Source organism: Apus apus, chromosome 1 (genome assembly GCF_020740795.1).
Source record: "Apus apus isolate bApuApu2 chromosome 1, bApuApu2.pri.cur, whole genome shotgun sequence".
In the NCBI taxonomy this organism is placed as follows: Eukaryota; Metazoa; Chordata; class Aves; order Apodiformes; family Apodidae; genus Apus; species Apus apus.
The window spans coordinates 66,863,852-66,889,255 of record NC_067282.1 but is presented as its reverse complement, the minus strand read 5'-3'; the positions used below and the strand labels follow the sequence as shown (position 1 = coordinate 66,889,255).

Genomic DNA, 25,404 nt, shown 5'->3' with positions numbered 1-25,404 from the left:
TCCCTCACACGTTCTCACTCCTCTCTCCAGCTGCAATTGTGCAGGCCTCCCTGCAAGCCCCCCACTTTCTTAAATATGTTGCCACTGCTGCTGATGTGCTGACGGTCTCAGCCCTGGCCAGCAACAGGTCTGTGTTGGAGCCAGCCGGAGCTGGCTCCGTCGGATATGGGGGAAGCTTCCAGCAGCTTCTCACAGAAGCCACCCCTCTAGCCCCCCCGCTACCCAAACCTTGCCATGCAAACCCACCACAGTTGTACAGAGAGCCGAGTAATTTTACGGCCCCAAAAACTTCCGTAGCTGTGCTTAATTTACCAAGCTATGACGATGGAGATGGTAATGAAATTCTGCGCAACAAGGAAACCTGCTCTGGGGCTGAGGAACCTGTTCTCGCCCACCCAACTGCGCATAGCCAGGTGCCTTCTGAGGGCTTTTCTTCTGCTTCCCTGAGCACTGACCCCAGCTGGGAGGCAGGGCGCGGGACTGCGCAGGTGGGAGAGCCGACCCCTGCTGTGACCTTCCTGCGGCAGCAGCAGCCAGTGTGGAGCACGGACTGCAGGTGCGAAGCAGAAAGGTCTGGCAGCGGCAGCAGCAACGTGGTGGAGATTAAAGGAGCGGCTCAGAGGGAAAGGCAAAGCAGGTTGGAAGACAGCGAGGGACAGACTGCGTAGCAGAACAACAGGTAGTTCAGAGAAGGATTGGCAAAGCTCCAAGCGTAGTAATCCTGAGCAAAGCTTTAGATCATTACTTTGAAGGCAAGAGTTTTATTTTCCCCTCTTGTCTAGTGTTTCTTCTGCTCAGACGACAAGGCGCAGCCTTTATTAAACCACAGAAGTGCTGCCAGCCCTCACCTCGCTGCAGGGAAGGCAGTGCCAGAAGCCAGCAGCGGAATGCTGCTGGGCCAGGAGAGAAAGAGCGAGCCCCGCGCAGCAGGCAGGCACAGGGCTGCTGTGCCCGCATGGCTCTCAGCGGAGACTGATGCCTGCCCCTCGGGAAATGGGGAATTTCCGCAGGGAAGAGTGACCCTGCGGGGGTGGCCTCAGCCGTGACCGGAGCTGTGCCACGCCGCCTGCGCCTTCCCCCCTCAGCCGGGCTCTCGGCGCCCACCCCAGCCCGCACCACACCCCGCAGCCCTCCCGTCCCCCCCCACCCCCGCCTCGGAGGGGCCGCCCGCGGCCGCCGCGGAGGGAGCCAAGGCCCCGCCCCCCGGCCTCCCGCCCCCGCTCCCTCATTGGTCGGCCGTGCCGCGAGGAGGCGGCGGCGCCCAATGGGAGGGCAGCGCTCAGCCCCGCCTCCCGCGGGCCGGCCAACGGGCCGTAACGGCAGCGCCGCGCGCCGGCCGCCTGAGGTGCCTTGGGAGGCGGCGGCGGCGGGAGGTGACCCGGGACGGGCCCGCGGCCGCCACCCCCACCGCCCCGGCAGGCTCGGGGGCCTTCTCCGGACCGGCCCGGACCCGGCCCGGCCTGGCCCGTCATGGCGGGGCCGCGGGGGGGGCGGCCGGCGCGGCTCTCCGCCCGGGCTGATGGCGGTGGGTGCTGCTGGGCGCTGCCCACCTTGCTGCTGTGCGCCTACGGCTTCTTCTGTAGCGTGCGGCCCTCGGAGCCTTTCCTTACCCCCTACCTCCTGGGACCGTACAAAAACCTCTCCGAGACCGAGGTACCGGCGCCCCGGGCACCTTGTGCCCTGGCCTGGGTGTCTGTGTCTGCGTTTTCCTTGCAGTAGGTGGGGGCTGGGGGTTACCGGGGGTTACCGCCGTCTCTTTCCTCCCCTCAGGTGTTTAACGAGATTTACCCGGTGTGGACTTATTCCTACCTGGCACTGCTGTTCCCGGTGTTCCTGGCCACGGATTACCTGCGGTACAAGCCCGTGGTCCTGCTGCAGGGCCTGAGCCTCATCGTCACCTGGTTCATGCTGCTGTACGCCCAGGGGCTGCGGGCCATCCAGTTCCTCGAGTTCTTCTACGGGATGGGGACTGCCACCGACATTGCCTATTACTCCTATATCTACAGCGTCGTCGATGTTAACCTCTACCAGAAGGTCACCAGCTACTGCCGGAGCGCCACCCTGGTGGGCTACACGGTGGGCTCGGTGTCCGGGCAGGTCCTTGTGTCGGTGGCAGGATGGTCCCTGTTCAGTTTGAATGTTATCACCTTAACCAGCATATCCATTGCCTTTGGCACGGCGTGGTTCCTGCCGATGCCACAAAAAAGCCTTTTCTTTCACCACGTCTCAAATCAGCAGCTCAGCTTGGAAATAAAAGTCATGGACTGTAAAAATGGATCGGCTGTCCAGGATCATCCCAACGTGCAGAGGGCACCTGGCTGGGAGGATGAGACAAAAGTTCCCTTAAATGGGGAGGATCATTCAGCAGAGAAACAGGTGACTTGTGCCTTACATAAGCAGAAGGTGCGATACTGATGTGGTTGTTATGCATGCATACGTGCATATATATACACAGCAGTAGAGATGTCACATTCAACAGTAAAAAGTATCCCCTTGCTTAGCCAGCTTCCTTATTTATGGCACAGGAAAACTTATTTCAGGCTTTTACTGCTGATTGAGCATGGTAGGTTGCTCCTTAGTTTTTCCAAAGTTGGGTCTGCGTGTCTCTCAAGGCTGTGATTAAAATTCTCTGGGCATCAATTTGCCATTCAATGGTACAAAGCAAGGGATGTCTCTGGGGCACTAAAAATTCTGTGTACGTCCAAATTCTCCGTGTCCTTCTGGATGTGCCCTGAGACTTGCAGAAGAGACACAATTCTTCCTGCACTCAAGCTTTGAAAACAGTTGTTACTTAAAACTGTTGTGCAAGCTGTGCTGTAATAAGCTGTGTAGTAATTGGGTTTTATCTTATGATCCTGGAAGCAAACTGGTACAGGATGGAAACTGCAGTAGAGCACTTACAGGCTGCCATTGATTAGTTATAAGTAGACAGGATATGGATAAATTGTAGGAAATGCCTCTACATAATAACAGCTTAATGCAGCCCACAAGAGCACCAAGGCAGTGCCTCGACTTGTGGCTTTTGTGCACTACATAACCTCAAATGAGGTCACTTCTTTGGAAACAAGCGTGCAGGTGCCTTTGTTCAGTGTTGGGATTGTTGGGTCCCATGAGGTGAGGAGCAGGCAACCTCCATTTTGGGGCCTGGTGCATGTGTATAGTCACCTGCAGGGCAGGTGTCTGCCATGCGCTGCCCCAAGTAGCACACATGTACAGATAGCCTGTGACAGTAGGGAGGTTTGAGGGCCTGAAGAGAGGTCAGCCTTGCTCCTTGGTCAGGAGGAGGTTGTGCTTGTTCTGAGAACAAGCCAGAAGGTAAGTGTGGCTGTTGGTTTATTCAGCTAATGGATATTTCACTTAGCAAGTAAGCCCCAGCTAGGCAGCATCCAGGGCTGCTTTCAGCTTCCTTTGGCAACAGCTGGGAATTAAAGGTCTTAACATTCCAGGAACCTAATCCTGCCCCATCCAGCGCAGTCTTGTGTGAGGAAAAGCATCTTTAACTATGTTATACTTGCATGCTGGAGCGTATTTGCTAATTCAAATTCTGTGCCAATAATGGCTAAGGCATTTAAATCAGTTAGCTGTCGCTTTTGGTTTTCTTACTCCCCTCCTGTGAGAGCAAAGATGGTTCCAAACTAGTGGTGAAAATTTTAAAAAAGGAGCAAGTACCCTTGAATAATTATCCAGAGTTCAGTTATATCAAGTGCTAAAAGCTGAGAAGCATTGGCATGTCGTGATTGATAATCCTTCTTAATAAGGTAACAACAACTGTATTTCATGAATAAAAACCTATGGCTGTAGGAATAACTCTACTGAAGAAGCATTGCAAAGTGGATGGGTCTTTCTAGTTTATCAGGCACGTGCTTGGGTTGAATGTGCCAAATCATTTTTTGCAATGTATGTGACAATTCCCTTCCCTGTTTTTTCTGTACCTAAACTTCAGCTTTGCATGAAACGTTCTGTGTGGGAGTTCTGTTGCTAAAATTGCATTGTCGCAAGCTGATCTCTTCCCAAGTTGTTCTGTTGAGCTTTGGAGGAATGATGTCCACAGGCAGAGCAAGTGTTTTGCCATTGGCAAAGCACCAGTAGGGCTTGTGTGGTGCTTAATAAAGATGCTCAGAAATCAGTGAGACTTTGGGAGATAGAAAAAGAAGTTCAGGTCAGTTAGTCTATGGGGGTTTTAGTAGAATATATTGGAAGTTTTATTGCTCATGGAGAACAGTCTTTCCCAGGCACACACTGCACTGTTTCCCCAGGGAAAGGTTATACCGCCAAGAGCCTGAAGTTGCTACTGCTGGCTGGAAACTGCTCTGAAACTGCATGTGCAACAGCACAGTGTGTGATAGCTCAGTCCTGTGAGAGTGCTGTATGTGTTCCTACAGGGATTCCAAGTTCATGGGGGCTAGGGATGCTGGGTGGGCCTGGAGGGCTCTGCCCAGTCTCACATGGAGTAATTGCTTCTCTGACTTACTTGAGGGCAGGTGTAAAGTACTGCATCTGAGGTGGAACAACCCTGTGTATCAGAGGAAAGACTGGGAAAGCTGGGTCTGTTTAGCCTGGAGCAGAGGAGACATCTAAAGGATGGGTGTCAGGAGGATGGGTCCAGTCTCTTTTCAGCAGTATCCAGTGACAGGACAAGAGGCAATGGGCACAAGCTGGAGCACAGGAGGTTCATGCTAAACATAAGGAAAAAAAATCTTTACTGTGAGGGTAACAGAGCACGGGAACAGGCTGCCCAGAGAGGCTATGGAGTCTCCTTCTCTGGAGACATTCAAAACCCATCTGGATGTGTTCCTGTGTGATCTACTGTAGGTGATCCTGCTCTTGCTCTGGGGGTTGGACTAGATCTTCCGAGGTCTCTGCCGACCCTGATCATTCCATGCTTTTGTGAGGAGGGTCTTACCTGTCTACAAAGACTCTGCGTGCATGCAGCAAACAACTAGCAGCTGTCTACAAAGTAAATACATAGTTGTTTCTTCTGCTGCTCTTGGCGTGATGTGCTTAGGAACAGGACAGTAACAGCCTGTATGTAAAAAGCAGTTTTAGTTTGTCATCCCCTGTTGCTGGAACTTATCTATGTTCAATTATTTTTATTTTTTTTCAAACCACTTAATAGGTCTGCCTCCTTTCATGCTCTTTCTAGAAAGGTTTGGAGTGGAATGCTTCATTTTTATATTTTGTCATTTGTCAGAGTGCTTGTATATACAAGAGCTGCTGTTTGAGCAGCAGTGTTTTGTGTAAGGAGCCCCCATTTCTCTTCAGATCCCCAGGCAACATCTCTCACCCTCTCAGAGCCTTAACAGGGGTAGAGAGCAGTGTCAGGAAATTATTTATTTGAATATTTATAATCCCTGAGTACTGAAGAAAATCGACTGATTTGTGGGGAAATATACTCATCCATTTCCTTTATGCTCTCTGCGCTATCAAATTTGGTTGAGTTTGGATCAGGCTTTAACAGTGTCAAAGTGTCAGTGATGCTTTTTACCTTTAACATTTGAATGACTGGCTTCTGATCCTGTCTTGTCAAATAGGTTATCATGTTCTGTTCTCCTGTGTCACTTCTCTGTGGTAGCTTGCAGTGGCTCATGTGGTACTTCCAACATCCAGCAGTTACTGCTCTCAGCTTGAGAGATCCAGAGGTCAGGGGGTGCCTGGGACTGAATGCTTTCCCTGCATGTAAGGGAATGGCCCTGGTTAGGGCAGAGACCAGCTGCTGGGATTGTGGGATAGAGAAGCTTTTTATTCATTACTCAGTGGTGGTTTGTGTTCAAGGGTGGTACTGTCACTCACTGTTCATCAGACCCCTTGACAGGGGCAATTTTGTAGAGCAATGTGAAGTATTTATAAGCAAAGACTGATATTTCTCTCCCCTTCCTTCTCCAGTCTATGCAGAAGCAGAAAGTAGACATTGTAAAAGTGCTCAAAGATCTCTGGCAGGACTTCCTGCAGTGCTACTCCTCCCAGAACATGCTCTGCTGGTCAGTGTGGTGGGCATTGTCCACCTGCGGCTACTTCCAGGTCATCAACTACGCTCAGGGCCTGTGGGAGATGGTGCTGCCTTCTCACAGCACGGATATCTACAATGGTGCCGTGGAGGCGGCCTCAACACTGCTAGGTAAGCTTCTGGTGTAGCTCCTGCTCTGCTGTGAGAAACACCTTGTTTCCCTCAAGGTCACCAGAGTATGGTTTGATTGTGTCTTCTGTTTCCCCAAGCATGCAGGAGAGGCAACCCCAGCATTTGGGGTGGGTCTTCTCTGACCTGCATGGGTACAGTGCTTAGTGTTGAATTTGTTGCTGCACGCAGCCCTGGTTCTTATAATCTAATGTGTAGGTGTTAAAAGGAACCTCCCAAGTCAGTCTTCACTCTGAAATATTTGGCAGAAGGCTCCAAGCATGTGGCTGACTGTGTGTTCTCAGCTGTCATTATAGCAGTGGGGTTACGCCTGTTTTAACCTCTCAAAGCTAAGGGGCCTATAGGTTTATTTGTTGTTTTTTTTTCTCTGGCAGTGTAGGGAACATATGAAGGTTTCCTGTACACACATGGCACGCAGTGAGCCACTTTTAGTCATTTCAGCACAGTTAAGCAGAAGAGCTATTAAGATGAAAGAGGTTGCTTGACTTGAAACAGCCACGTAGGTCAGTCAACACACACATTTGTTTATTAATTTACTTAATACTGTTCCATTACCAGAACTGGGACAATACCTTTTAATATAGCTCACATACCCTTTCAGAGGTTTTCTAGGTGTTGCTGCAGTGTATTTCTTGTCTTTGATGGAGTCATTGTTCCATCATCTGCCGTAGACATCACCTACCTGGGGGCAAAAGAAACCGAGGTACACAAAGAAGAAAAGCTTAGTGCTTTCTTGGGCATGCTCAGCCCCCTCTTATTGCTCAGTGGGAAGCTGTGGCTGTTTTGCAGCTCTAGGAGCTGGTGTACCATCACCCGTTGTTAGTTGGGTGTTGGCAACTTGATTCTGAAGGCTTGAATTATTAAATCATATTCTGTGTTCTAAGCCTGCACTTTAATAGTATGTTATCATACACTGTTCCTCCACTACCATGATGCTGTGGCTTTTGTTTCTTGTTTGATTAATTCTCTTCGTCTACAATCCTGCCTTGGTCCTAGGAAGGAGAAGAATTGCTATCAGGGCAAAAGAGACCCACAGTGTCCAAAGGTGGGCTGACTTTAAAAAAACAGGAGGATTATTCTTCATACCCTATTATTAACACCTTTGATATCAAGGTCCTTTTTTGAAGGTCTGTGAACAATAGACCTATTGGAAAAGGTGATTGGCACTAAAGTAATGTAAAATTGAAGTTTTTAGTTTTCCATTTTATTCCCCCCCAGTTTCATTTCCAAACTGAAAGAGAGTAGATTTAGATTAGCTATTGGGAAGAAATTCTTCACTGTGAGAGTGGTGAGACACTGGAACAGGTTGCCCAGAGAAGCTGTGGATGCATACTGACTCATGTGGCTGTCACCTTCCTGTCCCAAGCAAGATAAATAGTATTCCTTCTAGTGAGGTCATCAAACTGTTTAATTGCATCCCTGTACCTTCTTGTTAATGTGGCAATTTTTTATCAAGTTGGGTTGTGAAACTACTGAATTAGATGTAGATGTCTTAATTTCAGGATACAGATTCTATATCTTGTCATAATTAGGTGTCAGGCTGATACAACCATGAGACATAGGGAGAGTACAACTTCATGAGTTTCCAAGAGATCCCCAGAGCAAGTTGTTGAATGACTTTTCCCAAATTTCAAAAGTTCTGAGACAGCAGAAAGAAGGCTTGAGGACTTAGCTTCTTTTTGCATCTCAGGGCTTTGCTACAGGGGGAGCCAGACTTTCAAAGAGCAAAATGTCAGTCGGATAGTGTCCCAGCAGGCACTGGAAAGAAGAGTTTAGTGGGGGGACATAAATTCCTTTCCCCTGGCATAGCTACCTTCTTCACCAGTCTGCAAGACTGATGTGAGGCCTGAGAGGGTTGCAAGCTTGTACACATTGATGGTACATAAGGAGCCTTCATGCTCTTGAAAGATTTCTAAGCTAGCAGGCCAGCTGAGGGCTACAAAGGGCTTAGATGCTGCACTGTAATGCTTCTGTACAGTGGTCAAATGCTGAATACAGTCCTGTTTTTCAGAGATCTCCAGTAAACCTCCCTTTGTCAGTATGCTGTTTGTCTAGTTTGCAGTGCACAGCAGCAGCATTACGCTTTTGCTTGCTATTTAGCTTGTTTGCAGAACAAGGCCTACTTCAAATGGGAATTTTCTTGTAATATGTATTTGGGTTTCTCAGTAGTTACAACTGTGATGGTGCGTGAAATACACCTTGTCTGTGCATAGAATTGCATGAAAGATCATATGCTTTCCATCTTGTGATCTGTCTTCTGTCCTTATCCCCCCGCTTTGTAAAATCCAGCAGGAGTTACACACATTGTCTGGTTGCAAAATGTGTTCCTGCACAATCAACTGTGTGTGATTGTAGCTTGCAATTAGGCTTCATCCTAGGAGATGTGAATTTGGACCTTTGCTCTTAATCTTACAGCCCTACATGAAGATGACAGTAAATGTAGGTTTTTCTGTGTCCTGGGAGAGAGCTCTAACAGAGTAGTTGGTGTCTTTCTCCCACTTATCCTTCCTAAAGTGCCACAAAATAATTGAGTGCTTTTTGAGAAATGAGGTTTGCGTTTCTCTGTAGCCAAACGGACAACACAGTCAGGCGCAGAGAGCTGAGTGGCAGTGGTCTGAGTCCTGGAGCTGGTGAGTTTCAGAAGCCAGGGAGAAGACTTCAGAGGCAGTCAGCATTGACTTTTGTTGTTGTTGCTTTTCATTCCTGTAAAAGTGAATGGGAGTTTACAGCAGGTTTCCAGGTGAGGGAGAAGTCATGAAGGAGAGCTGCTAAAGTGTGTGCATTACTGTCCTCCACCTCAATCATGTTTGGCTATTGGGGCTGTCCGGCTCCTAATACACAGTTTCCAAATGGCTGCCACTGCACTTACTAAGAGTTATGCTTTCTTTTCTTTCACAGGAGCTGTTGCAGTATTTGCCGTGGGTCACATAAAAACATCCTGGGCAATGTGGGGTGAAGTGGCACTTGCCATGTTCTCCTTTCTTATTGCTGCTGCTGTATACATCATGGACACTGTTCGCAACATTTGGGTGTGCTATGCATCATATGTTGTCTTCAGAATTATCTACATGCTGCTAATTACAATAGCAACGTGAGTATCTTTCTAATGTAAATTGCTCACGAGGTTACAGCTGGTGTGAAAGCTGGCGTATTTTCCATTAAGTAGGGTATTGCCCACCAGGAATCTGGAAATCTGTTGTAAGGGGGTTTGTGTTGTATTGGAACCTGAGGCACAGAGGTATATTTGGCTGGCAGCCTGCCTAGGCTCAAAAGTCTTATGACACTGAAGTGACTATTTCTAAATACTAGATAGCGCTGCTTGCCAGGGGAATGTTTTTCATAAACATGGCTGGAGTGTTAGCAGATGAGGAGAGGACAATGCTTTGCTAGTGTTATATTGTCAGCTTTCTCTAATAATTAAGGAGGAAAGGGTCTTCAATATTATGTGTCACTTTGGGATGGAAAACCCAGCTGTAGTTGAACCACACATACATAAAGGCTGTAAGACAGATCAAGTACAATATGAGGGCTGATGCTGAAACTAGTAACTGCAAAAGGAGCTCTGGTCAGAAGGCTGTGGGAGGCTATGGACCACACTGCTGATACTTTGAGATTGCCAACAGAAGACCTCTGGGATCAGAGAGCATTGTATCTTCTCTGGGTGACAAGGCCCTTTAGCTGCATTGAACAGGAGCTATGCTTCAGTAAGACTGAAACCCACAGACCTCCCAAAGGTGTTTTTTAGCCTTTTGGATGTCTCTGGGTCTCTTCTAGCTTCTTTGCCAGTCTGTCCTGATCCTATTTAGAGACGTACACTGTCAGTGTGAGGTGATTTAGCTGTGGAAAATATTGGACCAGTCTACGTATGCAACTTGAAGAGTTAGTCTTCTTGTCCAGATACATTCCTCCTATTCCTGCATTTCCCTGCTTTTTGCCCGTCCTTATATTTCTGATCATCCCTTTCTTTCCAGGTTCCAGATCGCTACAAATCTCAGTGTGGAACGATATGCCCTGGTGTTTGGGGTCAATACTTTCATTGCCTTAGCACTTCAAACTCTGCTCACTCTGATTGTTGTGGATGCCAGTGGGCTTGGGTTGGACATCTTCACCCAGGTATGATAGACTCTCTGTAAAGCTGTAAAGCTTCTCAGCTGTTTCTGAGTCAAGGGTTTGCTGAAAGAAATAATTGCCAATTCCTGATATTTTAGAAGAGGAAGGGAGCTCATGTATTAACCTTCCTACAAATTTGATAACTACTTGGTATAACCACCTTTTTTTCTTTTTTTTTCTTTCCTCTTCTCTGCAGTTTATGATTTATGCCTCCTACTTTGCAGCCATCTCCGTGGTGTTCTTGGTCAGTGGCATATACAGTATTATTAAAGCTTACAGAAGACAAGAGCAGAGGCAAAGCAGATCTTCTGAAAGCCAGTAGTGCGCCAAGTGAAGACTCTCAGTGGCTATGCATGAAGATATAAGTCTGATTTTTAATCTCTGCCTATTCTTCACAAGGCAGTCACCTTAAGGGTATTTGATCCATATTTATACTATATTAGTAGCACATTTTAGAAGGCAAATGTATTAGCTCTTACATAAGTAAGAACAAATATCTTCTTTCTAAAATGCCTTTTGTTCTTCTGTTGCATATATGGGATGTGCAGCAAAGAACAGCAAGTTTTTCTCAAAGAATGGAAGCCTTGGGAGGCTTTAGCGTAAGGCTGTGCATCTGGAGGCTGCCATTGAAAAGGCAGCTTCATGATTGCATAGTCAGCTGCTCCTCCCTGTCATTGAAGTGCTGCTGCAGGGCAGAAGTGAGGCCACGCTAACAGACCTCTCTGGTGAGCCCCAGGCCTGAAGTAGGAGGTAGGTGGCCTTGGGCCTGTGCTTTGCAGTGTGGCTCTCGCTGCACCAGTCCTGTGATGCTGGATACTCACTTTTAAGGAGTAGTACACTTATATGTCTGCATACGCACATGCTTCCCTGAGCTGCTTGTACTGTTTCTGCTGTTCCTGTTGTCACCCCTGCTGCCAGAGTTTTACCAGAGCTGGTCATGGTGCTTCTCCCAAAACTTAACTGTGTCCTGGGGATGCTTGTTACACTGGTGAATTGGCTATCAGCAGCACTCTTTGTGCCATAAAGGTCTGTGCCCAAGGGACTGTAGAAGAGGAAGCTTAGAGGGTTTTTAGGGAGACAAAACACTACTCTGAGGTCCCCTTGGACATCTTTGTCTTTGCCCTTCAGGACTGCAGATTCCTGCATTACAGAAGTCAATGCTTCACAACCCCGGAGGCTGGGCTATTTCAGTGGGATGGTGGATGTCGGTATAGCACTGAGAAGGAAGGTGACTTGCAAAATTTTCAGCTATTCTTTGTGACCTTTGAAAACTATGACCAAACAGACACCTTCAGTTATGATAGTTAATAGGATGACTGCCTCAGGCTTTGAAAAATTATATCTCCGTTGTGTCAGGTTTCCCCCTTACGTTAAAATGCCTCTATGCTTCTGGTGCCTCTGTATCCACTAGATCTACCTCTTCTTTCCACCTAAGCAGGACAATGATTGTTTGAGTGGGCAGTTCTTTTATTTGATTTTGTCCACTTTAAGCAATTTGGGACCTGCCTTATACCTGGTTTTTAAAAGTAGTTTATTTTTACCAAATTGCTTCAGCACTGGGAAGGAGTTGTCCTGAGTGTGGGCATCTGGATACTTGGGCACTACAACCAGCACAGCAACAGGTATCTGTAGTATACTGTGGAAACAGCCTGTGGACTGTCCCTGTTGCTGTGCAGGTGGTGGTGAATTTTAAGTGTACAGGAGAACAGGCAAGGGAGAAGATTCAATGCAGTATGCCTCCCTCCATGCCTTCTTCTGTGTGCTGGTTAGAGCTTCTTCCAGCCAGAGCCTGAAGAAGCAGCTTTGGTTCACTGCTTGCTCTTAGTGCCATGGAGACTTCACAGTATCTGGATGGGAAAGCTTTCCTGTCTTGGCTGGGACAGGTATGGCCTTTCTCATTACTTCTGTAAGCCTCATCCTTTATCACACAAGGTGAATTATTAATGTATGTGGGGATCTGGGGAACCCCTCCACATCAGCTGCTCTGGGGAACCAGCTCCCCAAAGCTTCTCTCTGTTTGCAATCTGCCTCCTAAAGCATCTCCTGAAATAGAGGGCCTCAGCTGTACTGGCATTTACAGACGTAAACTTAACTGCCTTATCCTCAAATGGAAACTTGAAGCCACCCTTGTATATATTCCTTTCTTTACTATTTTTGTTTTTAAAAAAATAAAATCAGAAGCCATGAAATGCTAGCTGATGAGCTGTCCTGGGAAAGGGATAGTATGTGCATATCCTGTCCTTTGGGATCCTCAGCCTGATGGTAGGTGCAAGAAGGCACAAGGAGTGGGTGTACAGCACTCATGTCAAGTGACTGAAAGAAGCAGCTCAATTTTAATAAGATTTTTCAATCAGAAAACAAATCTTGGATGGGGAACAACTCAGTTATTTAAAAGCAAGTAAAAAATTAACTAACAAATTACAGCAGTAACAGTAATTTTTCTACCAAAGTAATGAAACTGGCAACTGCAATAGAGAGGCATGTTACACTACACCTGTCTTCAGGCCTATTAATGTATGGAAGCCACACCTGGATGTTATTCAGGTCCCCTTTGTTGTTGCTGTGGTGATGAGGTGACTTACAGAGCCTGACTGGAGCTGTGCGCAGCATTACCGATGCCTATGAAATTCTGTAAACATGTTGACATTGGTGGTTTCTAATTCAATAGCTATTTTTGTTAAATAAAAATACTCTGAGATACCCTGTGTGGCCAGTGTTTGTTTTGTATTTTAATACCTTTCTAATCCACAGCATTGCTGATACTGCGGTTAACTAATGCAGGTTGTTCTGAGCATCATTGTTACAAAAAGGAGGAAAAATACAGTAAGAAGCATGCAAAAAGAGGCAAGTCTTAAAGATTATAGTTGTTGACTGTTTTGTGTAGATTTGCAGAACTCTGTGCAAGCTTCTTGAGTCCTGAGCACTTCAGAACGACCATTTTGTAGTTCCAGTGCAGACTGGTCCAGTGGGGCAGAAAGTTACAATTACTTCGCTACTGGTGCAGGGTATCCTTGGTCAGGAACCATCAGTCTCATTGAGGGTGACTGTAAGGGAGAGCAGGTGCAGATTTGCCATGCAAGAGGACCTTGCTGTTTACATTAACCTAATTACAACATTGAGGTCGTAGGGAATTTACAGCATTTCTTCCTTATCTTGGCACACCCACGCTTGACAGCCTTAGAAAGCTCTCCCTGTCTAGTGCTTCTAGAAGAGATGGCTTGTAGCTGATAGTACAGGCTGGGCTGGAGGAGGAAGTGGTCTCTGAGTATCTGCTGCCAATTTGACGTAGGTCAGTGTGGGTAGTAGCCCAGCAAGCCCTCTGTGCACCATCAAAAGCAAGAGAAAACAGGTGGTCTGGAGAGGAAAGGGGAAGCCTTTCTTACATGTGTTTCTGTGAGAGCGTTATAGCTGAGGCAGGAGGGATAGGACTATCGGCATGCCAAGCTTGCTCTCTATTTCATTCATCTGCCTTCCCTGGTTGAACGCAGGAGTCAGCTGTGCAGGGATGAGCTTGACAGTATGGGGATTAAAATCTCTGCTTGCATGCGACAGGAAGGTAACTAAGTAGCTCACACAGATATAGCATTACCCTTTAAGGTGTATTCAAGTGTTTCATGTCAGATGCTATGACAAGAACCCTAAGGCTGCTTTTGCCTGCAAGCACAGCAGGTCCACGTGAACTGTGGCAATCTTCCTTGCTCCTCCCATTGCATCTTGTCACTCCACTGAAGGATCTGAAAAAGGACACCCAGCTGCTGTAAAGGAGCTGAATTCCTGTTAGTGATACAGCACATGGTGCAGTTTGATGGAGATGAGATAAATGCTACACACTGCTTGGTGTCTGCCTGGGATGCTGTGGCTGTTTCTTTGTTCCAGTCGATGTGGAGGGCTGCTGGAGGTGAGTGTTCCCACCGAATCTGTGTGTCCTGCACCAGGCTTCCATGATGCTGGGAAGATGTGGTATGGTTCCTGGGTTTTAGGATCACTGTTAGGGGGAGGAGCTGGGTTTATTCTGTCAGAATAAGCTGGGCTTATTCTGTCCAAGAAGTGAGGAACAGTAAGAGCTGCCGGAAGCTGCCTTTTCAGGAGCAGTACCCACTCCTGTCCCCCTGGGCTAGCACTGGCTGACAGTCCACCAAGGCACAGCAGGGTTACACTTGGCTGCACTGTGGCTGTGTGCATGCGTGAAACAGGTGCTGCTTTGGCCATGCTCTCGGGGAATGGGAAGGGCTCTGCATGGAAGTCATTATGTCTTCTCCTCTATTGGTGTGATTGTTGCTAAGTACTGGGAAGAAATGAGGGACTTCAGTTATGGAAGGGGCAGGAGACTGGGAGCACTGGATCCTGTTCCCAGCTGCTCCTGACAGTGTCAACTGTTTCCTACACCACATACAAAAGCTGTTAAGTTGCTTGTTTAACATCGATCTGGAGGTGTTAGGCAGCCTTTCTCTGTCAAATATACTCTGCATGAGTCATTGTTCCTCAAACACGGTGCCTGATGCAAGGGCAACAGACGTGTCGGGGCCTGTCTTTGGAGCCCCACATTGCTTGGTCTGTCCTCAGAGTCCTGCATTGCTTAGCTGCTGTTTCTGTTATATTTTTTCATAACCATGCTCTGTAACTCCTCTGCACACTGGAACACCTGAAAATCTAAATGTACTGATATGCCAGTTAATGAATGCATGCATGAATTCTCCTTAAGATATCATTATCAAGCATCACAGCTTGATCTTCCAACAGTGGGGTCTAATCCTTGTTTTACAATTATGCTGATTTTTAATTAGTTGAATAAAGCATCTCTTGTGAATGGAAGGGGTAGCACTGCCTTGTCTTTCGACAAAAGCGGAACAAAAGGCTTTGATACTATGCCCAGTTCTCTTTGTTTTAGCCCGCTATGAACTTGTCAAAGCCACCTGCCTGTGAAATGTCAAAAATCAGAAGTTTGGCATATTGCCTTTGAGAACAGGATAACTGCATTACCCCGGATCAGGTCAGTGGGTGAAGTTTTTCCAGGTACAGCAGGAACCATTGTCAAGCAGGTACCGGAGGGGTATCTCAGGTATATATAAGGGAGCCCTTCCAACGCACTGGAAACTCTGTCAAAACCCATTTCTGTTTCTCCCTGTGTGGTGTTGGATTAAGCAGAACCTCCAAGGTCATGGAATCCAACCTTCTCCTGTGGCATGTGACCTCTGATGACATGTCTTTTCAGAGACCTCCTGAACCTAACCTTGTAGGGGTTTAGCTTTTCTATCCTGTGTGACTTGGAATGAAAGGGTAATTCTACCTGCGTAACTCTAACAGTTATCAATGCTCTGGCTGGATTTATTAATGGCTGCTACCTGGCTGCTTTGTTGAGGGTTTTTTTTTCATTAACCCTTTAGTGCAGGAGGTGTGTTGGCCTCTGAGATGTGTGGCTTTCTGGTGTGTTTAGACTGTCATCCTTCATTGACAAGCTGAGAGAGTTGGGGTTGTTTAGTCTGGAGAAGGCTCTGAGGAGACCTTAGAGCAGCCTTCCAGTACCTGAATGGGCTACAGGAAAACTGGAGAGGGACTTTTTACAAGGGCGTGTAGAGAGAGGACAAGGGGGAATGGTTTTAAGCTGAAAGAAGGTAGATTTAGTTTAGATTTTAGGAAGAAATTATTTAGTGTGAGGGTGGTGAGACACGGGAACAGGTTGCCCAGGGAAGCTGCGGATGCTCCCTCCCTGGGAGTGCTCAGCGCTAGACTGAACTGAACAGTGGGCGGTGTCCCTGCCTGCGCAGGGGGCTTGGAACTAGATCACGTTTGAGGTTCCTTCCAACCTCCACAATGCGGTGGTTCAGCGCTGCCCTTTGGCGGGCCAGCGCGACCGGGCTCCATCCAGGGCCCGGTGGCAGATAGATGGTGTCACGGGAGCCACGTCGGCGCCGCCAGCGAGGCCGGCTCCCGCTCCCCCGGCCAGCAGGAGGGCTGCAGGGCACAAGCCCGCCGCCCGGCACCGCTGCCCCCCACCCGCAGCACCGCTGACACAACCCGCCGCCCGGGCGAGGCACGGCGGGGCAGGCGCGGCCCCGCCGCCCGTCTCCATGGCAACGGGGCGGCGCCGCCTCGCGAACGCGCCCGCCGCTGCCCCGGCGAAAAGGGGCGGGAAAAGGGGCGGGGTTTGGCCCTCGGGGGCCGCCGTCGGCGGGGACCTGCGGCGGCAGGAAGGTGAGCGGGGAGGGGCGGCCGTCCCGCTGCCATGGCAACGCCGCCCGGAGCGCCGGGCCTGGGGGCAGCGGCGGGGCCCGGCGGGGCCGCGGTGAGCCGGGGGTGGGAGGCTGGCGGGGCCAGCTCCCGCGGGAGGCTGGCGGGGCCGGTGGGGTGAGTGGCGGCTGCACCCGCCGGCTGGGCCCGGCGCCGCTTTGGGTTGCCGGGAGGGATGGCGGTGACGCAGTGTCTGCGGGGCAGCCCCCCGGCGGCCGGGCCTGCCCTAGAGACCGCTTGCCGGTCTCCTTAAGCTGCAGCGGTTCTCGTTGAAGTGCGGAGCCTGGTGCTGCTGGTCCCGCCGCGGGGCTGCGCGTTCCTCACCGGGCCCGGGATGGGTTCGCGCTTATGCATGTGCAGATGCGACTGTCTTGGTGCCGAGGGGCAACGTGACAGAAGTACCTCCCCGTGTCCTTCCTGTCACTGTGCGTAGCCGGCGCCTCGCCCCAGAGAGGTGTTGGGAAGCTCTGCAGAACAGTCCCAGCAGACACCCCACCCCTCCAGGTCAGAATATAAGCAGGTGAAAATGAAGGCTTCCGATCTTCGGAATACTTTTGGTTCCTGTTAACAGCTCCCTTTTAATCTTTACTTCGTAAGGTCCTAAATAGAATAGGAGCTGGTTCAGGATTTTCTGAAACAAGGTCATTAAACTGAAATTACCTTTCCAGCCACGACGACACTGTGCTGCAACAGAAGAGGCTGGTTTTTGTGGTGTTCTCCTTTATTATAGGTATCCTAAATAAATTAAACAGTTTTCAGTACTTGTGTTGATTTTCACAGACTGATGTGAACATGTTTTGTTAAAGGCACAAGCCAGTGTTTTGGTTTTACATCCACTTACCATAATGATAAAGAGAAATAGTTATTTTCTGCTGAATATGCACTAGAGCAAAGTAACTTCCACTAAGAACCCAGGTACATGCCACTACCCAAACCAAGGATATTTGGGAAGGAAGAGGCATTTCCCAGTGAAAAGAATTAGATGTTGTATGAGAAAAGGTATGGAAAAAACATGATGGAAATAGGGTGTGTAAAGTCAAGGCGATGGTCTGAAAAAGTGAAACTTTAAACACAGAGAAATCTAGAGTGATTCTTGTGGTTAAAAGGATATGTATTAGGAGAAAAATGTGCTAATTTTATTAAACAAAATAGGGATGAAACAGCTTTTATAAAGTTTGTATACAAACAAGTGTGCAACAGAAGTGCACAGCTTTATTACCATTCTTTCCTCTTAAACAAATCTTGACTAAATGTTGAGGTCTAAACAGCAGCACTCTTGTCAAGCACGAAGTGCAGAGTTTAAAGAAATGGAGCCGGTATTCATGTGAGCAAGTAACTGAGAACTCTGAGATGCTCATCAGAATTTAAAACAAAAGCTTGAAGGGATTGAAGCAGTATCTTTGAGATGGAAGAGTTTCTACAGAATGCATGACAAAATGCTTAAGACAGATTGGGAGGTCCAGGTGCAACCCTTCTTGTCTGGAAGGGCAGGATGGTCACACAGCAAGAGCTGTCTGGCTGTTCCTGGGCCATCCAGGCCATCCAGGACTCTTATGTCCTGTATTGTGATGCCATACGCTAGTGCCCTTATCAGGATCTTACAGAATGTTGTAAACGACACAGATTTGTCCTACTGGAGAGACACTTAGAAGTGGCATCTTCCAGACTACTGCAGAGGATACAAAGAGAGTAGGAACTTGAATAATCAGCATTCCCTTTTGTGTTGCTTTTGCAAACAGTAGTAAAGAAATTAGGGAAGGAATGATGAGTGGCTAAAGCTGTAAAAGGAGCAGAGTCAGCTGTCTAGGCTGACGGGTTTCTCCACTTATCTTTAACCTTTTTGTGTCTTTAGATGAAGACGGATGCCTTCAACTGGGTGAGCTGAGCTGAGGGGTGTCAAGCAGTGAGCTTGGACCCCCAAGCACTGGCATTTAAGCAGTCCTTCAGGAGCTGTTGGCACCTGTGTGCCATACCGTCCAAAGATGGTTTGAAAGATTCAATCCTTATAGCAGCTCATCTATTGTTTCGTCATCAATATGACTATTTCCAGCCTGATTAACTGGCTACTGAGTATTCCCCATTGATGTCCTCCTCAGAACTTCAAACCAGAACTGAATCCTTTTCCCAGTGTCTCAGTTTGTGTCTGTGTGACTTTCTTTACCCCTAATACTAGTGGAGGTGATACAGTTTGAAAGCTAGCTGCTTGTAAATGTTCAGTCACGTTAGCAGAAGGTTCCTGTCAAGAGTCCAGTGAACAGCTTCTCATTTTAATATGTCATTTTGGGAAGCTTTTTGATAATTTGATCTATTGTAAGCTATGGCATGGATCTTCTGGGACTTGTGCATCCCTCGTCTTCACAATGTGTCTTTAAACAAGATTTCTTTAAAGGAAAGCGGGTCAGGCAGATAAAAAACAATGTAAAACACATCTGGGAGCAATGCAAGCTGGTAGTTATTTTCATAAACATAAACCAGTAATCTCTTTGCTAAAGGATGGGACTAACACGAGATCATAAATTCTAGTCTTGGCACTGTCAGAGACTCACTGCAAGACACTCAGTAATTCACCTTGGTTTGTTTTGACTCAGATCTTTCCCAAGCAGTTGGAGCTGGAATGCCAACACCAGTCATATTTATAAACTGTTCGTGGTCCTTAGTTCTGAAGTGGTGTGGCACTGTCTAGCGTGGTTGTATTGATACTGGCCACCAGCTTGATGTGGATGACATAAGAGGTATCGGTGTTCTGTATTTGTGTGTTTCTGTATTTATGCAGAGTTTTTACACAATTATTTTCCTCTCCTTTATATAGTGTAACTGTAACACATCACCAAAATGAGTGAAAAGCAAGACCGAGGAGATTCAGCAGATACGGGTGATTTAACAGAAAGTGGAGAATATGAGGATGACTTTGAAAAAGACCTTGAATGGGAAATTCATGAAGAAGAAAAAGAAAACATTGGTGAAAGCAAGGTATTTGTTAAATAAAGTGCTCGTTGTCTTATTTAGAAGACAAAATTGAGTAATACTCAGAATCATATGCACAAAATTCAGTATGGTTTGAAATGTGTAGGTATATTCAATGAATTTTAACAAGGAAGGTTATTTGGAATTATAGTGGAAAACAATTAAGTGAACTGGTTAGTTTGGTTGTAATTGCCTTAAAAAAATTCAGTGTTCATTGCAAATAGTATTTTTGTTTCAAAAGTACTTCTGGGTTCCTTTAGGGGTTTGTGCAACACCCATTGTTCTGTTTTTATGCTGTCACTGATCACTTCACTGCACAAGTCACAGTTATAGTTAACCTTTGTGCAGATGTGGACACGGAGAAACTGCAAATTGTTAGTGCCAAAAAAGCTGTTAGTTATGACAGCCTGTTTTAGAATTAGGGTAGTTAGTACTGCTCTTTTCACCCTTTCTTTTCTGTTTCTCTGATACTGCTCTTTGTTGGGAGAACAGACTAGTTTATTTTAATTTTTTTTCAGAATCTTGAAAAAAAGGAAGAGGATATCGAAGCACAAATTTTCAAAGTTGAGGATAACTTTGAGGAAGACAATGATGAAATGGAAGAAAACCCAGATCAGCTTTCAGACACAGATGAAGATGTGAAAGTGAGACCCTCCGATGATGAAAGTGTGGAAGCCAGGTCTGATATTAAACCTGGGGACCACGTATCTGATACTGATAGTGAGAGCTCAATCCAGGAATCCAAGCTGGAAAACCAGCAGGAACTGTATGAGGAAGAGGATGAAGAAATCAAGCGTTACATCTTGGAAAAAATTGAAGAAGCCAACAAGCTGCTGGAGAATCAGGCTCCTGTGAATCAGAACAGAGAACGGAAATTAAAATTTAAGGATAAGTTAGTGGATCTTGAAGTTCCTCCTCTAGAAGATGCTGAAGTGTGTAAAACTGACTGTGCAAGAGGAGATGATGTTTCAAATAGGCTATCACAGTTGCAGATTTCTAATGAAGTAGGACAGGAAAGCACTTTGCTTTCACCACATGCTGACAAGGATGACGAAAAGAGGGATGGTAAAATCCTAGTAGAAAAAGATGGGAAGTTTGAACTTTTAAGTTTACGTGATATTGAAAGCCAGGGCTTTTTGCCCCCAATAAGTGTTTCTTTTACTGATATTGAAACTCAACATGTATCTCCAAAATCTTCACACCATGATCCTTTTGGCACTGTCTCTCAAATGAAGGAAGTACCTCCAGTAAGACCAGGAGCACATTCTTTTTTCCTTAGTGCAGAAGATTGTGTTTATTTCCCTAAGCCTCCATCTAACCCTAAGCGTCGTCCAAATTCTGCTATCAGTGCTGCAAGAGGTCTGGGAAAACGGAAGATTTCACAGAGGGTGCAATCAGCAAATGTGTCTGTGAGAAGCTCCACTTACTGTCTCTCCCCCAGACAAAAAGAATTGCGGAAGCAGTTAGAACAAAGAAAGGAAAAACTGAGGAAAGAGGTAAAGAGGCGACAAGTAGGCCACAGTGATCATCATTCTATTTTAGAAAATCAAATCTGTGTCTTATGTATTACTGGGAAAAAAAAACCCTCCTTATTCAGAAAAAAAAGAGAATCAGCCTCTGACAGACGTAACAGGAATTCCAGAAATCTTTAGCAAAGATTTTTAAAACTTAAATGTTTTTCTTCTCTTTGCATTATGATGGTACAACTACAAAAAGTTAACTTACTGTGTATGTTGCTCTATGAAAAGAGCATGAAACATCTACCAGTTTTCTGTGCCGTGATGTTCTAAGTAAGCTGGCTAAGTAGTTTCAAAAGTTGATTTCTATTTGTAGAAATGGGTCTAGCCTGCTTTATTTGAGAAGTTTGCAGAGGCTTATCTCATTAACGAGGGGTGTGAAATCTAAAGAGTTATTAACATGTTTTCTTTGTACACACAAGACTAGATCTCTTGACACCACACTCTACGTATTTCAAGTAAACAGTAGTGTGGTGGAGATAAGGAAGGCTGTTTTCCCAACAGTGTGTGCTAAATTTCTTCCTCTGTTGGCTGACTTATGAAAAGGTAAGACTGTACTGCTTGCTTTCTTCATCTTGAATGGAGCTCTTCCATTCTGTGATGGATTTCACAGGCATGAAACATTTTGTGACATTACTGGAATCTTTCTGCTTCATTTTGGTGGGGTTTCTTTCGTTTTGGTAAATTACATATTGTAAATTTGGAGGATAGTCTCAGATTTCTGTGTAGGTGGTAGGAACATCATCTGTTCAGAAGAACAGATTTCTCTGAGCGTTGAAATGAGTGGGGATTGTAGCTTTGTGTCAGAGTAAAAACCTGGGAAAATGTCCTGGTCAGCTTTCTGAAGCTTTGTTCGAAAACCTTTCTTCTCCTTGTTGATACTCATTGTTAGCTAAAATGTGATTAATTATTTAAAGAAAAAAACTTTCCTCAATTTTTAAAAAATCAGTTCTTTTTGTAAACTTGCAAAAAGTGTTATGCTGTTAATACTCTTTTAAGTAAGTACATCGCGACTTCATGTCCAGATAAAAATCCTTATTTATAAGGTAGTCCCTGCAGTCCCTAGGTAGTTAAATATCCTTCAGGCTTTAGTGGTCCCTCAGGCCTGAGAGCTGCATTCGCTTTTAAATGCATCAGTTTAAACTGATTTTAAGCCAATCAGAGCTATAGGTTTAATTTTAAAAGTATTTGCCTATTGCTGTTGAAATGTCTGTGAGTTGATTTGTATTGTGGAAATTGAGAGAATCACAAAAGTGGTTAGACTGAAATGATCCAAATATAACATGCACCACAGAAGTGCTCAGACTCACTTATTTCTAAAAGTAGTATCAACTATGATGTAGTCTTTGAATATATCTGTTTCGTCATTATTTTTGTGTTTGTCCCACAATTCAAATGGCTTATTTATTGTGTATTATGCCAATGAAGGGCTTTGGAGCTTAAGATGATTCTCTTAAAAACCTAAGTTTATTTACTCTTAATTCCATTCAAGGAAGAAGAAAGGAAAAGGGAACAAGAAGAGCAGAAGAGAAGAGAGAATGAGATGGTTTTTAAAGCTTGGTTACAGAAGAAGAAAGAACAAATGCAAGAAGAAAAGCGAATTCGTCGTGCGAAGGAGCTAGAAGACTTGAACAGCCAAGTAAGATCTCCCTTACGTAGGACTGGGATCTCTAGTGCTCTGGTTAGATAAGAAAACTAAATGCTGAGCCTCCGTTCTTGGCTAAGGATATGAAAATTTACAGTGATAGGAACATTTTTGCTACATTGTTTTCTGTGAAGAGCTAGATTGACTTGTGTATTTAGGGTTCTTCTGCTTGGCAGGGCAGCTTGTGTCCTAGGAGCCACATGTATGAACTTTTAATAGCTATAAAATTACAGGAGATGCAGTAATGCTCCTTTTTATCAGGGAAATGACTTGATTGAACCCTGCTGTGAACAAGCAGCCAGAAAACCCTGTGAAGTGTATTACTTACTATCAGAACTCATTGGCAAGCAGTTAATGCATGTGACCTGAAGATTCAGGTGCTCTGTTCTCAAGTTCCTGTGTCTTGCAGAGATGGATTTGAAAAGCTAAATTCAGTACTTTTGAAAGCATACTGCTTTGAACACTTGCTCATACATATATATACTCCATGCCAGATTAGCATATGCTCTAGTTTACCTATAAAGGATGTTTTTGGATGGGAGATGCCAGCAGAGTTCAACTAATTATTATAACATAATTAATATAGAGGTCATTTAACGATAAGCCTTGTGTGTATATTTACTTTTTTTTTTAAATAGGAGAAGGACAGGAATCCAGAAGAAGCCTTCAAGTTGTGGCTTAAAAAAAAGCACCAAGAACACTTGAAAGAAAAGCAGATAGAAATTTTGAGACGCCAAACTGAGGAAATTGCCTTATTTCCAAGAACAGAGGAATGCAACAGAGCCTTTAAAGAGTGAGTAGGGTCATTCCTAGGGAATCATATTTGAAAATTTTTTAGTCTACCAGCTTTAGACTGTAGTAATTTCTTAGTATGTCTTTACTGCTGAAGTCCTTACCCATGTGGGGTGAGTTTTTTTGCAGGTTTTTGGTTTGTTTGTATGAATATACCCTCATAAACTTATACCCTGGCAAGAAATATATCAATTCCTTAGGTTTTTTTGTTCACTGTTGTGAAATTACATATCAGAACCTGAGCAGAAAATAGTGAATTGTTTCTGCTGAAAAAGGGAGATCCTTCTCCCTTACCCCTTTTTGCCTGTTCTGAAACAGGATTGAGTTGATTCAGTTAATTAAACAAGCAGAAAGTCAACTGAATGAAATTACTTTTTCCCCTCAAGTCTCTGAGTTGAATCAGCTCAGTAAAAGGTGGGAGGTAAAGGTGGGTACAAGAAGCAGAACTGGGGTGGAAAGGTAATGCCTCTGATATTTGGGAGTGGCAGGCTGTCAGACTGGCTCAGCCATGACACCGAGCTTCATCCTACAGAACAAGGTGACTCTAGTTCAATGGGGGCAGCTCTCCTTTGAATGGATGACATAAAACTTTCAATTGCAACTGTTAGTACTTCTGGTCCTCTTCGTCTCTCCACAGATGGCTAAAAAGAAAGCGAGAAGAAAAACGAGCAGAAGAACTAGCTGCTAAAGAAAGAATAAGGCAGCTTAGATTAGAAGCCAGAAGAGCAAAACAGATGCAGAACATCCAGTGCATTAATTCAGAGGCTAAAGCCTTTCGCTTCACAGACCATTACAGTTGAAAGTTTGATGTAACCACAGAGTTCTTGGTGGCAACCCTCTTAATTTTTAAGATGTGAGTTTTGCTCTTTAAAGCTGCTTTTTGTGGAGTTTTTAAAACTTTCAAGCAAGCTTGATGATTCCTGTTAATGACAATGATTTTACCAACTATTTATTTATGATTTTATTGAAAAGCCTGCTTTTATGTATAACTCAGGGATCTTCTTGGTTTGACCAAATCTAAACAAGCTTTGCAAATACACATTCTTGTCTTTAAAAGGCACTTTATTCTCAACTCCAACATGAATTCCTGGATGCAGGCTATTACGTAAAATGTTCAGTTTTTGCTGGAGTAGTATTGGTGTTTGCTGCTGCTTGTGATGGATACTGTACAAGGTGTTATGTTGTTGGAAAATGCTGTTTCTTGTACTACTTTCTACTGATCGTTGACCAGCTGTTAATTCTGGCTGGACCAGAGGACTGTTAGTTCAGGGAAAGTGGAAATGGAAAACTACTGGAATGCTAACATGCATGTGAACGTGCAAGTTTTTGAAACTTATTGAAGTGAATTGTATTCAGTATTTTCTACTCCATGAAATTAAAATGTTGTGTGAATTGTAACCTCTACCAATATGAAGGAAGCTGGATTCCTTGTATATATATACCCAGATTTGCTAAATTAATGATAATAAACTGTATCACCTTACCCAGCTAAATTTTTAGCTTGTCAGGGAACGTGCAAAGATAACTCATGAAATCAAGTGAGTGGAAGATGAACATTCTGTCCAGCTACGTTCCCAACATGTTTCATGATCCAGCATTATTATAATTTTCTCCAGTCAAAGTGTTTTCTGAAAGTACTGTAAGTGATGGAAGTGTAGTAGATGCAAAGCCAATTTGTCATTATTTTTATCTTACCATTTTGGAGATAGATAGTTACAGGCATATTGAGGTAGGACTGGTGTTTGGAGGGTGCTGTGTTGCAGCTTTTACCAGCATTGATAAAGGATATGGACGTGAAATGAAAATTTCATATGATAATGAAAAACATGCACCTTCCTGCACCTTCCCCTGTCACCAAGGGCAAGAAATACTTCTTGCCTCTCGCAAGCAAACACAGGGGGAACCTTTGCAAAGGTCTGCAGTACCTCCCTAATTGTAATAAGCTACAAAAGAAGTGCTTCTTGGCTCATTACCTCACACCAATAAAGTGAAGGATTTTACAGTCCAGTGTTTCA

The 25,404-nt window shown here is 45.4% G+C and overlaps 2 protein-coding genes and 1 long non-coding RNA gene across 6 annotated transcripts in view; 2 read left to right on the top strand and 1 right to left on the bottom strand.

The window, feature by feature from the left end:
- The window catches only part of LOC127380607 (uncharacterized), a 462,715-nt gene that overhangs the window by 228,083 nt on the left and 209,228 nt on the right, over positions 1-25,404 (bottom strand). The gene's annotated exons all lie outside the window — the stretch shown is intronic.
- On the top strand, positions 1,323-12,943 carry SLC19A2 (solute carrier family 19 member 2). Of its 3 annotated transcripts, none has more exons than XM_051609662.1 (6): positions 1,323-1,653; positions 1,771-2,376; positions 5,884-6,115; positions 9,032-9,224; positions 10,105-10,246; positions 10,440-12,943. In XM_051609662.1, the coding sequence occupies exons 1-6, from the start codon at positions 1,471-1,473 to the stop codon at positions 10,563-10,565; spliced, it is 1,482 nt and encodes a 493-aa protein (XP_051465622.1). In that variant the 5' UTR covers positions 1,323-1,470; the 3' UTR covers positions 10,566-12,943. The 3 variants fall into 3 exon arrangements, with proteins under 3 accessions (XP_051465622.1, XP_051465613.1, XP_051465630.1); XM_051609653.1 differs by having other exon boundaries at positions 1,771-2,403; XM_051609670.1 differs by having other exon boundaries at positions 1,488-1,525; positions 1,771-2,403.
- On the top strand, positions 16,399-25,391 carry CCDC181 (coiled-coil domain containing 181). Of its 2 annotated transcripts, none has more exons than XM_051609631.1 (6): positions 16,399-16,435; positions 19,281-19,441; positions 19,954-20,931; positions 22,445-22,591; positions 23,236-23,390; positions 24,027-25,391. In XM_051609631.1, the coding sequence occupies exons 2-6, from the start codon at positions 19,304-19,306 to the stop codon at positions 24,187-24,189; spliced, it is 1,581 nt and encodes a 526-aa protein (XP_051465591.1). In that variant the 5' UTR covers positions 16,399-16,435; positions 19,281-19,303; the 3' UTR covers positions 24,190-25,391. The 2 variants fall into 2 exon arrangements, with proteins under 2 accessions (XP_051465591.1, XP_051465601.1); XM_051609641.1 differs by lacking the exon at positions 16,399-16,435 and adding an exon at positions 16,458-16,526.

Coding starts and splice junctions, on each gene's coding strand:
- SLC19A2 (XM_051609653.1), top strand. CDS start 1,471: ATGGCGGGGCCGCGGGGGGGGCGGCCGGCGCGGCTCTCCGCCCGGGCT. Junction 2,404..5,883: donor GTGCCTTACATAAGCAGAAG/GTGCGATACTGA, acceptor TTCCTTCTCCAG/TCTATGCAGAAGCAGAAAGT. Junction 6,116..9,031: donor GGCGGCCTCAACACTGCTAG/GTAAGCTTCTGG, acceptor TTTCTTTCACAG/GAGCTGTTGCAGTATTTGCC.
- CCDC181 (XM_051609631.1), top strand. CDS start 19,304: ATGAGTGAAAAGCAAGACCGAGGAGATTCAGCAGATACGGGTGATTTA. Junction 19,442..19,953: donor AAAACATTGGTGAAAGCAAG/GTATTTGTTAAA, acceptor ATTTTTTTTCAG/AATCTTGAAAAAAAGGAAGA. Junction 22,592..23,235: donor TAGAAGACTTGAACAGCCAA/GTAAGATCTCCC, acceptor TTTTTTAAATAG/GAGAAGGACAGGAATCCAGA.